We start from the raw sequence: 12,291 nt of genomic DNA on the forward strand, positions 1-12,291 counted from the left end.
GGTAGTGCTCTCACTCTTGTTGCTCAAGTCCTCGTTGCTGGTTTCCGGAAACGAAATGCTTCATTTGATAGTAGCGAATATGTTGGATTATATGAGCTTCAGGGGAGAGATTTGCCATCAAAAGCAGCGACAAGATAGCTCTTACAGATGATTTCAGGTAAGTATCTTTTCCCCCTCTAAACATGCACATGATATCCATCCATAACATATATAGGAGCAATCTTGTGTAGATATTTGGACAAAGCAGCTCTTAGACTGAAAGAAGACGGGACAAATATGAGTCCTTGGTACCTTCGTTGACATCAATCACAATAGTAATAGCAGGTAGGTTTTCTCCTACTTTTTTTTATTTCAGAAATTATGTTTTGTTTTTCTCCCTTTCCCATTATTTCATGAATCTTTCTCATGCTTTCGGGGCAATTTCTGGTGTTGTGAAGGTGTTTGGTGTTTAATACAACCTGTTGAAGGTGTTTGACATTATATTTCAAGGTAAAGCTATGTCAATTGGATAATGCACATAAGGTGTTCGATAGAATGCATAACAGATGTTTCAAGCCAAATTCTCGGTAATTGACTAATTCTCAGTAAGATACCATTGGTGTTTGCTTTTTACTTTTTCTCTCTTGAAATGTATAAAAAACCAAATTGGTGTTGTTTTTTAGAAGAAATTAGTCTATTATGATGTGAAAATTGAGTATGAGGTGTGAATGAATTTGTGTGTATTCTGTCAGAATTTATTTATATAAATCCATTCTTTCAGAATGTTTGTATTCTAGCAGAATGTATGTTATGTATGCAACCAAAATTTATAAAACAAATCTTATCAACACTATTATTATATAATGGACTAGTGTTATTGTTAGATTTTAATAGTTTTTTTTTTTTTTTTTTTTTTTTTTTTTTTTTTTTTTTTTTTTTTTTTTTTTTTTTTTGAAGAGTTTGTCATTTATGTGGAAAAGAAAGAAAATATGTAGAACAAGAGTGTCTTATAGTAGAATGTATTCCACCCTAATGTATAAAATGAATCTTAGGAATATTTTTCTTTTAGAATGAATTGGTGTTTTTTTGTTGGATTTTGATGTTTTTGTTGCATTTGTGAGAGGAATGACATGAAGACCTTATAAGAATATATTGAAGAATGAATCAAAGATTGATCATACTAATAGTTTAAGTATGTTGTTGTTTTTTAAGAATTACACTTGTTATTCTTTCAGAATGTTGTTATTATTCAAGAATGTTCTTTTTGTATCACAATCATATAATATAATTATTTGATATATTATTAGTTCAAGAATCGATTTTGTATATTGTTTCATAATGTACTTATTCATGTTTTCTTCTTATTTATGTATTTTTAAAGGATGTAATTAATTGTTATTCTAACAGAATGTCATTATAACAAAATTTCATTCTAATAGAATCGCACTCTGACATAATAAAACAAGTTATAATCGGTTATGATTATAAATCAAATTAGAACTGAAATTGAATTATTTTTAAGATAAAAATCATAATTATCCCTTTAATTTCGAAAATTTCGTTTTTTAAATATAGTTAATTGTCTAAAATACCCTTTTAATTAAATTTGAATGATTATATGGTACATGTTACCCGATTGTAATATCATAGACCCTCAGATCATGACTATTGATTTTATTGATCTATTGGTCTAGAATTGTGCTTATGGGCACACAATAGATATAAGAAACAAAATAACCTAGCCCTTATCCATATTATCCATGTAAGTCTCTTTTAAAATACAAATTGTCTATTTTATCACTTTATATTTTAGTATATATTTAACATTTTAATTATAATAATAAGTGCTTTTTAAAAGTTTCTTTCACTTATTAATACTAATAAGTGGTTTTCAAATTAATGTACAATAATTATAAATAATAAAATAAAATTATAAAAATCATGGATATGTCATATTATCCATGCAAGTCTCTTTTGAAATGTAAATTGTATATCTTATCACTTTATTATTTGGTGTATGTCTCACATTTTAATAATAATATTAAATGTTTCTTAAAAGTCTTCTTTAACTTATTATTAATAATAAATGGTTTAATATTAATGAATAATAATTTTAAATGATAATAACATCAAATTATAACTTACATTTAACTACAAATAAATTGTATTTTAAATAAATATTATTATTGAAATTAGAAATGATCGCATAAGTAAAAATATAATTAATCAATCATAATAATTATTAAAAATAAAACTAAATTGATAATTGCATTTAATTCTACTAATGGGGAATGTTGGTTAATGTCAATGCATATTATTATTCAAAATAATTGAGATTATATATATAAATTAGTATAAAAATATTATCTCAACGTTAATGTCAATACCATAACAATTTTAAACTTATATTTTTTAATATTTTAACAATATATTTTTAACATACGCTCTGAGAATTTACTAACTAAAAAATATATTACAAAGAACATAGGAGTCTTTTATACAAGCCAAGAACCAACACTACACTTACCATAAGGATGTGATTCGTCAACTTTCAAAGATTAGACCTAACATGTGACTCTGCACCAAACCACATGGATCATTTCTGTAATTTACTCTAAAAAATTATAATAATATAATTTATAAATTTTTAAATAAAAATAAAAATAAATTACCGTATGTTTTTATATCTAACCCTATAAATAAGGGTAGAGGTTGATATAATTGAGATAAAAAGGTGTTTTGATTGGCATGTAATGAAGAACATTATTTGAGTTACCATGAGTGAATACATACCCACCTACACGTACTGTTGTTGAAGGTGTCATCTCAGAAAATAAATAGATAGCGTGAATCTCACTTCTCCCACGTTCCAATCTCATCTCTCTTGCTGATCCGATTGTACTGGAGTATCGTTCATCACTTAGCAATGATCAACTTCTTCTTCCAGATCCGTTCTTAGCTTCCGATCAAGGTACATGTTACTGTTACCCATCTTCAGATCTATCTATATGCCGGAATCATCTTTCATTATAACGCTGCTAAATGGGGCCACCCTTCATTCTGATTCACGGCATTTGATTGAGTTTTGCTTCGTTATAATGTCGACCAATTGAATCTTCCCCCCCAGTAATTGGCGAAAAGGGCGAATCCTAACCCCACCAGTATTTATTAACGTTTTAGGGCTGGGTGCGATTTAAGTAAAGCAGTCGTAATCATGTTGTAGATTGGATGGGACATCGTGAATAATCAATAATTGCCATCATAAGGCAGCATTATCACTGTTGGTAGGCATTATTGATGTGGATTTTGTTAAGAATTCAAAACCATCGTTATTCTATTGGATTACTTGTATAAAATTAGCGTGCTACGCGTATTATCTATATCGATGTTTTTTAACAGAACAAATGCTACCCAGAGTTTGTAGAATCATTGGTCATAACCTTTAGCTTGAGCTACCATTCTGTTTTACTTTTAATTGCTCCTACATATACTAGTTATTCACGGAGAGCTTACATAAGACGATTCAATTTAAAAACTTTCACATCCATGGATTGTGATCTTCAACATTGGTGTTGTTGATCTTTTGAGTTTCAGCACTCTTAACTCTTGAAGGATCTAGCCAAATCTGAAGTTGTCTAGGAAGTTTTCATAAGATATAAAATGATAACCTTTTGTCTATGGGTTTCTTATTATATGGTTTTCTTCTACTTTCTAATTTTCAGCTAGTTTTGTGGACTGCAAGAGGTCAAAACAGGCCTCGAATAAATAAATCAAAGAAAAAAGTTGAGAGAAATAAAAAAAGAGGATATTAATATTTAATAATGATTAGACTAACTTGACCTTGTCTTTTTCTTTACATATTACCACCTCCATTCCAAATTAGATCCACATTATCAGTTTTTTGATCGAAAGGGTCATTCTTTAAGTTTGAAATTCATGATATTGATAATGATTTATGCTTGAAAACTTTGACACTAGCACACTAGTGTATGCTACCTCAAGATAAACTTGTTAAATGTTAATATCTTGGATTCTTAAATGGATTATGTTGATCTCAAACTTTACAATAAATATCCATCGTTATGATATAAGCATATATGTTATATTGTATATTTAGTGGCTTATCTCATAAATTTATTTCCCCTTTTCTTTTTCTTCTCTTAGACTACTTTAAAAGAAACATTAACAGTGTCTTTAATTTCAGGCTTCACATTGTTAGGACATAATCCAAATCAATAATAATGGCACCAGGAAAACACTCTAAGAATGATGGAAGAAAATCCACAAATAATTACTGCTCCACAGTTACACTGGTGGCTTTTGTGGCCCTATGCTTAGTTGGCGTATGGATGATGACATCATCATCTGTTGTTCCTCTTCAAAATTTAGACACTACACTCAAGAACACTAATGAAGTTAGAACAGTAGTGACTGATGATAGCATTATTAGCAAAGATGAGACTCCAACTCCTGATAACACAACTTCAAAACAGTTTGAGGATAATCCAGGAGATTTACCTGAAGATGCAACAAAAGGTGACAACAGTGGAAATTCACAACATGAGAAAAACAATTCTAAAGAGGATAATACACAAACACAAGTTCAAGAAACAACAATACAGAATGAAGATGAGAAGGAAACCAATTCAGATGAAAAGGATTCAAAGAAAGATGAGGATGTGAAAGATGAAAAACAAGAAATATCTGAAGAGGGTAAGGAAGGGAAAGAGGATTCAAGTTCAACCCAAGTTGAGATATTGCCATCTGGGGCTCAATCTGAGCTTTTGAGTGAAACATCTGCTCAAAATGGATCATTTTCAACACAAGCAACCGAGTCAATGAATGAAAAGGAAGGGCATAAGGAGAAAAAGGGGGAGAAAGATTATGGGTATAATTGGAAACTTTGTAATGTTACAGCTGGACCTGATTATATCCCATGTCTTGATAATTTACAAGCAATTAAAGGTCTTAGAACTACTAAGCATTATGAACATAGGGAAAGACATTGTCCTCAAAACCCTCCTACTTGCCTTGTTCCTCTTCCTGAAGGATATCAACGCCCCATAGAGTGGCCCACTAGTAGGGAAAAGGTATATATATAATTCTATTTTCTTAAAACTATTATCTTGTCTCCTCTTTACTTTCAAGCTTATATTGCTATGTGTTGTTGTTAAGAGGGTGTTTGTGATTTCATTTTGAACTTCAAAAGGACTTATTGACTTATGGTAATGAGAAAAGGAGTTTTTTAAAAGGTTTTTGTCTTAGCTTATGCATGTTTTAATTAAGGGTATTTGTCTTTTACAACACAAAAAGTTATAAGGAGTTGTAAAAAGTTGGAAATCCTTATTGAAATCTCCTTTTTGAAGGGTTAATGAGAAATTATTTTAAAAGTCCTTTTCATATTGCAGAACACTTTTTTTGACTTATTAACTTTTCAAAAAGTCAAAAAGTCAATAAGTTGTTTTTAGTTGAAATCCCAAACACCCTCTAAAAGTATGTTCACTTATGCAGTATCTACGACTTTCTTCAAGTGTTTATAATCCCATATTCATGTTTACATGCGTCTTTAACTATGCATTACATATGTGAACATGTTATATGTATAATGTATGTATATATAGATGCTTAATAACATATATAGATGACTGAAAATGTAATTTTTTATTTTGCAGATATGGTATCATAATGTACCTCACACAAAACTAGCTGAACTTAAAGGACACCAAAACTGGGTGAAAGTAACAGGTGAATTCCTTACATTCCCTGGTGGTGGGACCCAGTTTAAGCATGGAGCTCTCCATTACATTGATTTCATACAAGAAGTAATGCTTCTAAGTTGTACCATAACATTATAAGTATTTTGTAAAAATTGAGAAAAGATTTATGAATAAATAATTATTTGCTATGACAGATTGTGCCTGATATTGCATGGGGAAAGAGGTCACGTGTGATACTAGATGTTGGATGTGGGGTTGCAAGCTTTGGAGGATTTCTATTTGATAGAGATGTTTTGACAATGTCTTTTGCTCCAAAAGATGAACATGAAGCTCAGGTTCAATTTGCACTTGAAAGAGGGATTCCTGCTCTTTCAGCTGTTATGGGGACTCAAAGGCTTCCTTTTCCTGCTAGGGTTTTTGATATTGTCCATTGTGCACGTTGCAGAGTTCCTTGGCATATTGAAGGTATTTTCTTTCTTCCTTTCTTGGTATAATGGAATCAGGGGAAGGAATGGAATGGTTGATTCCGTTGGAATGAAAAGAAAAAGATGTTTGTTTTGTGTGATTGAATTGAATGGAATGGACCATTCTTGAAGGAACATGATCACTTCCATTTCATTGATTTTAATTTCTTATTAATGCCATTGTGGAATGGAATGAAAAAAATATGTAGTATAACAGTTTTTTTTTTTTTTTTTTTTTTTTTTTAATATTTTATGTAATATTTAAGGGTCAATCTCATAAAAGACCTTATATTTTGTTTTTGTTTTTTTTTTTTTTCATGAAAAGACCTTATATTTTGTTTCATTTTTTCCAAAAAAACCCTCAACTTTCTGAATGTTTCCAAATAAATCCTCACCTTTTTTAGTTTTTCCTGAAAAAACCCCCACATTTTCAACTTTTTTGCAGAAAATGACTAAAAAGGCCAAATTGGAAAAAATGAAAAAAATGCAAGGTCTTTATCATAAAAAAAAATAAAGTTGAGGTTTAATCCGAAAAAAAAAACACAAAATATAAGGTCTTTTATGGGATTAACCCAATATTTAATGACACTTTTTTTTTTTTTTGAAAAAAAAAACTCTTGGTTTTAATTAAATTAAAATTTTACGTTCTAAAAATATCCAGAAAATATATCTTAATTATAATCTTTATTTGGAATTGTTAGAATGAGCTTTTATTATATCACTGTAGTTTTTAATGACAAATCTTTACCAAAAACTTTTGTGATTTTAGTTTAATTACGTCTTTAGTTTCTAAAAGTAACTCGACTTTTTTTTTTTTTCTTTTTTTTTTTTCAAATATAATCTTATTTGGATTTCTTATGAGCTTTTCTTATCTTAACTTTTTATTTCTGTAGATAAACAAGTCATTAACAATAACTAAATAATCTATAGAGTAGAATTAAAAAACTATAAGGTGTATTATTTACATATAATATAATAAATTCATATGAGTATTCATTCCATTCCTACATTTTTTTAATTAATTATTATTATTATTATTATTATCTTTAGGAGGTAAACTTCTTTTAGAGCTAAATCGTCTACTACGACCTGGTGGCTACTTTGTTTGGTCTGCTACTCCAATCTATCAGAAACTTCCAGAAGATGTTGGGATTTGGGAAGGTATTTTCCCTTACCTTTTTATCTCTTACTTTTCCTTATAAAAACATCCACTTTTAACTTCTCTTTTTTTTTTTCAGCCATGACAAAATTAACAAAGGCAATGTGTTGGGAACTGATAGCTGTCAACAAAGATAAAGTAAATAAAGTGGGAGTTGCTGTTTACCAAAAGCCCATCTCCAATGAATGCTACGAAGGAAGACCACAAAACGACCCTCCACTCTGCAACGAATCCGATGATCCAAATGCTGCATGGTATTATACCATCATTTCTTTATTCCTTAATTACTTTTCAAATACATTATAAGTAAGAAACAAGAAATGTAACATATAAAAATGTTTAGGAAAGTACCTCTACAAACATGCATGCACAAGGTACCAATAGCTGCAGAAGTGCGTGGGTCCCAGTGGCCAGAAGAATGGCCATCAAGAGTGGAAAAAGCACCTTACTGGTTGCTGACATCACAGACCGGGGTTTACGGGAAGCCTGCACCCGAAGATTTCACTGCAGACTTTGAACACTGGAAACGCGTTGTTAACAAATCGTATATGAATGGATTAGGGATAAATTGGTCAAATGTCAGAAATGTCATGGATATGAGAGCTATATATGGAGGGTAGGTAACTTATCTAATAAAACCAACAAATACCACCATATACTTCATTTCTTATATTATAGAGTAAATTACACGAATGGTCCCTATGGTTTGGGGTAATTTGCGTGCTTGGTCCCTAACTTATTTTTTTAACTCGGAAGGTCCCTATGGTTTGTTTTTGTTACGTGTTTGGTCCCTACTGTTTATTTTTGTTACGCGTTTGGTCCCTATCTTATCTAAAAAGACTATTATTTAAAGAGGAAAAAATGATGGGGGTAGGTGAGGGGGTGGGATTAGGGGTGTGTTTATTTAGATAAATTAAAAAAATCAAAGGCATAATAGTCTTTTTAGGTAAGATAGGGACCAACCGCGTAACAAAAACAAACAGTAGGGACCTTCCGAGTTAAAAAAATAAGTTAGGGACCAAACGCGCAAATTACCCTAAACCATAGGGACCATTCGTGTAATTTACTCTATATTATATGTTTCTAATATTGTGATATTTCAGATTTGCAGCTGCTTTAAGAGAAATGAATACATGGGTGATGAATGTGGTATCGGTTGATTCTCCGGACACGCTTCCAATAATTTATGAACGCGGATTATTTGGAATATATCACGATTGGTGTGAATCATTCAGCACTTACCCGAGATCTTATGATCTTCTCCATGCGGATCATCTTTTCTCCAAAATCAAAAAGAAGTAACCAACTAATGATCCTTTTAGTTTACGAAAAGACGTAAATGCCCTTGTCGTACTGATAATTTGGTTTTGAATTGGTGTTTGTAGATGTAACATGATGGCTTTGATTGCGGAGGTGGATAGAATATTGAGACCCGAAGGAAAACTTATAGTGCGTGACACTGTAGAAATCATTGATGAAGTAGAGAATATTCTTCGGTCGATGAATTGGGAAGTGAGGTTAACTTACTCTAAAGACAAAGAGGGATTACTATGTGTGCAAAAGAGTATGTGGAGGCCTGTTGAGGTAGAAACAATTACATATGCCATTGCTTGATTATTTGTTGTTCATTGCTATGTTGGTTTCCCGTGGTTTTTGTATCATAGTGTTTTAGTTGATTAGTTTGTTGTTCTGCTCTGTTCTGTTCTGTTCTGTCTTGTTATTGGGTACGGGGTTGAGTTGTTTAACTTGTGGGTAGGATGTGATGCGACATTTATTGTTTATTTTGAGAATCGGATGTGTTCTTGCTAGTGAAAGAGGGCTTCATATCAAAATTAAACATGGAATTTTTGAGTGTATTTTGTTGGAATTTTGGTTTGTAACGTCCAAATATTTTGCTTTTAATCATAGTTTATAAATATATATCTTTAATATTATTTGGTTGTTATGTGGTTGTATGTTTTGGTTGGGTTTATATGCGAAGTAAGCACGTTTAATTTTCTTGATGAACAAATGAAAATGATACTTGTTGGAAAAGTGGACTAAACTTTTCTCAACAATCCATTTGGTAAAAAAAACAATTTGAAAATACATTTAGTAAAAAAAATAATAATTGGAAAATACATTTAGTAAAAAAAATAATAAGTGGAAAATAGCGCCTAAGAATTAGGGGTGAGTAATTGGATCGGTGGATCAAACCGGATCGTTTTTTAGACCTCCGGGCCGGTTCTCGGTTCTAGGAATCCATCAAAACCGGTCTGGTTTTTTTTTTCCGGTCCGGTCTGGTTTTTACCGGGTGTAGAATTGATTGAACCCGATTTTTTTAAAAAAATTGTAATTTGTGAAAATTTTTAAAACAATCATAACTCATTTGTTTTAAGTTGGATTGACACGCGGTTTTTTCCAACATTTAATTTACATTTTGTAGATAAAATTAAACTATAATTTTGTTGATTTTGGTATTATATTCAATGCGCAGTATTTCAAAGTTGAGCTATCAAAGCTGAAAAATTTCAGCTTTTCAGTACGATTTTCAAAATTTTGTAATCTGTGATTTTTTTTAAACAACTATAACTCATTCGTTTTAAGTCGGATTGACACGCGGTTTATTCTAACATTTTGGTTAGAGTTTGTATATGAATTTAGACTATAATTTTGTTGATTTTGGTATTATATTTAGTGAGTTACAATCCTTCAAAGTTGAGCTATCAAAACTGACATATTTAAGCTTTTTAACTATTATTTTAGACTATAATTCTGAATTTTATGTATCTTTGAGAGATAAATCATATGAAAGGGATCTTGGTGAACTAGATTTATATGTTAATTGCTTTTATTTAGAAAATTAATTTCGCAAGTTATAATATTATAGCATCAAGGTAGATTAGTTATGCATGAAACGGAAACGTAATCATTTTTACAAGTTGTATCGTATCAAACCCAACAACATATTCGTTTTAACGAGTTCTATCAAACCCAAAAACTTATTTTAACGACTTGTACTCTATGAAGTTAAAGTTGAACCGGTCCAAACGGATCCAAGAACCGGAAAACCCGGACCCGGACACGAACACGACTCATCCGGTTCGGTCCACGGTCCACAATATTCTTCATAACCAGTTCGGTCCAAATGCTTACCCCTACTAAGAATATATTAGCCTAGCAAGTCTTGGCCATCAAAGATGTTAGTCTTCATTTGTATTTAGTGCTTCTTAAGATTTTAAGCCACCAACGATGCTAGTCTTCAATTGTATTTAGTGCTTTTAAAGAATTTAAGGACTAATACCAAATTAGTCTCAAAAAGAGAAACATTATGCATACAATATCTTCACAACACTTCAAAAGAGATGAAGAGAAGTGAGAAACAAGCTCTCGACTTTGACAAGAAAAAGAAGGAAGCAACAATAACATTGCAAGACTTAAGCTCCTTTATATACTTGCACTCATGAGTTGAAGAACATGCTTTCATTAAATGCAAATGATGATTTGTAAGCAACATTAGCACGTGCAAGAACTAGTCAAAACAAGCAACCAAGCCCATGCCTAGCATGTGTGGCCGGTTCTATAGAAGGGCTAAAGGATGGAGTGTTAAACACCTCATTCCATTAATTAAATATATAGTGAACTTCTATAGGTCAAAAATAATACACACAACATATTAAATCATATTACGATTAAATAGCTAGCTATACTCTCCAATATTATTATTTTCATAAAACAATAATTCTCCATTTAAATACAAGAGTTGATATTATTTATTATAATCAAATTATTTAATAAATAATCAATAAGTATTTATTTGCTTAAGGTTGATGGATTTTACATGTATTAACGCGGATAAATCCTTAACACTTAAGGGTACATGCAACCTAAAGATCTAAGTCATAACACTATTGATGTACCATACTGTTGAACAACAAGAACTCTCTAACCCTAGGTATAATCAAAATTTCCTATGGATGAGTTTAATATAACATACCTTTGTTGTAGAACTCTTCGAAGCAAACACTATAATTGTCGTGCCTCTAATGGTTCACACCCAAGATAACAATGAGGATGTTGAGGAGAGAGGATGTAGGAGATCAGATTTTTGGCGAACCTTTGGGGAAGTAAGACTGTCAAAAATCAAAGGGTTAAGCCTCCTTATATAGTGCATCCCGAAAACCCTAGATAAACTCAAAATCAATACAATAATATTATCTTGTTTTTGGTAATTATCTAGCTTGCATATTACCCTCCAAGGATAATTCTAGAACTCCTAGATCCAAATTAGAACCGTCCAAGGCTCCAAGGAGGTTCTAGAATGTCTCTTGTTCAACTATTAAATAATTACACTTTAGTCCCTGCACTTTTAATTAAATTTCACTTTTGTTCAACTATTAATCCCAAAATTAATTCAATTTCATTTCTGATTAATTATTAAGAAAATATTACCATTTCTAAATAATATGTCACACCCCAAAACCAGGAACGGCGGAAACGTTCTGGGGCGGAGGACGTCATGTATAATATCAACAACAATGTAAAGTAGTAAACAAGCAACAACATCATCCATTGCATTAATAATATAATTATTATACAAATGTGTTCTGTCAAATTTTGATAAACACTAAAGCGTAAATCAAAATGAAAGATAAGTCTTGAACAAGCTCCATCTTCCTTTCTCCTTGCATCGGTACCTGTCTATGATGACCTGAGGATACAAGTAATTTTGAAAGCGAGTATCAGCTTTGAAGCTGGTGAGATCATAAGTATTAATGTGTCTTAATTTGTAAAACTTATAATTTTTAAGACTTGACATTGTTTTGAAAGAAAGCTCGTATAAGTATGAAAACGTTTGTAGAACAACTGTAAATGTTTGAAAAACCCTAGAAATCCCTATGATTCCTATTAGTAACAAAAGGAGTCTTCTACCAAGACTTGACTGTTCTCAATGAAATCTTCTATCAAGACCTAACTGTTCTGAATGTAGTCT

At 31.1% G+C, this 12,291-nt stretch overlaps 1 protein-coding gene across 2 annotated transcripts; it reads left to right on the top strand.

Moving 5' to 3' along the window:
- Positions 1-2,786: 2,786 nt before the first annotated feature.
- LOC145006229 (putative methyltransferase PMT26) lies at positions 2,787-9,253 on the top strand. 2 transcript variants are annotated; one of them, XM_078965318.1, is made up of 9 exons: positions 2,787-2,950; positions 4,184-5,069; positions 5,652-5,801; positions 5,891-6,161; positions 7,211-7,321; positions 7,399-7,573; positions 7,663-7,935; positions 8,423-8,617; positions 8,705-9,253. In XM_078965318.1, exons 2-9 carry the CDS (start codon positions 4,221-4,223, stop codon positions 8,931-8,933), a joined length of 2,253 nt encoding a protein of 750 aa, XP_078821444.1. In that variant the 5' UTR covers positions 2,787-2,950; positions 4,184-4,220; the 3' UTR covers positions 8,934-9,253. The 2 variants fall into 2 exon arrangements, with proteins under 2 accessions (XP_078821444.1, XP_078821445.1); XM_078965319.1 differs by lacking the exon at positions 2,787-2,950 and adding an exon at positions 3,133-3,263.
- The last annotated feature ends 3,038 nt before the right edge of the window (positions 9,254-12,291 follow it).

This window comes from Lactuca saligna, chromosome 7, assembly GCF_052625555.1.
Source record: "Lactuca saligna cultivar CGN05327 chromosome 7, ASM5262555v1, whole genome shotgun sequence".
Taxonomy (NCBI): domain Eukaryota; kingdom Viridiplantae; phylum Streptophyta; class Magnoliopsida; order Asterales; family Asteraceae; genus Lactuca; species Lactuca saligna.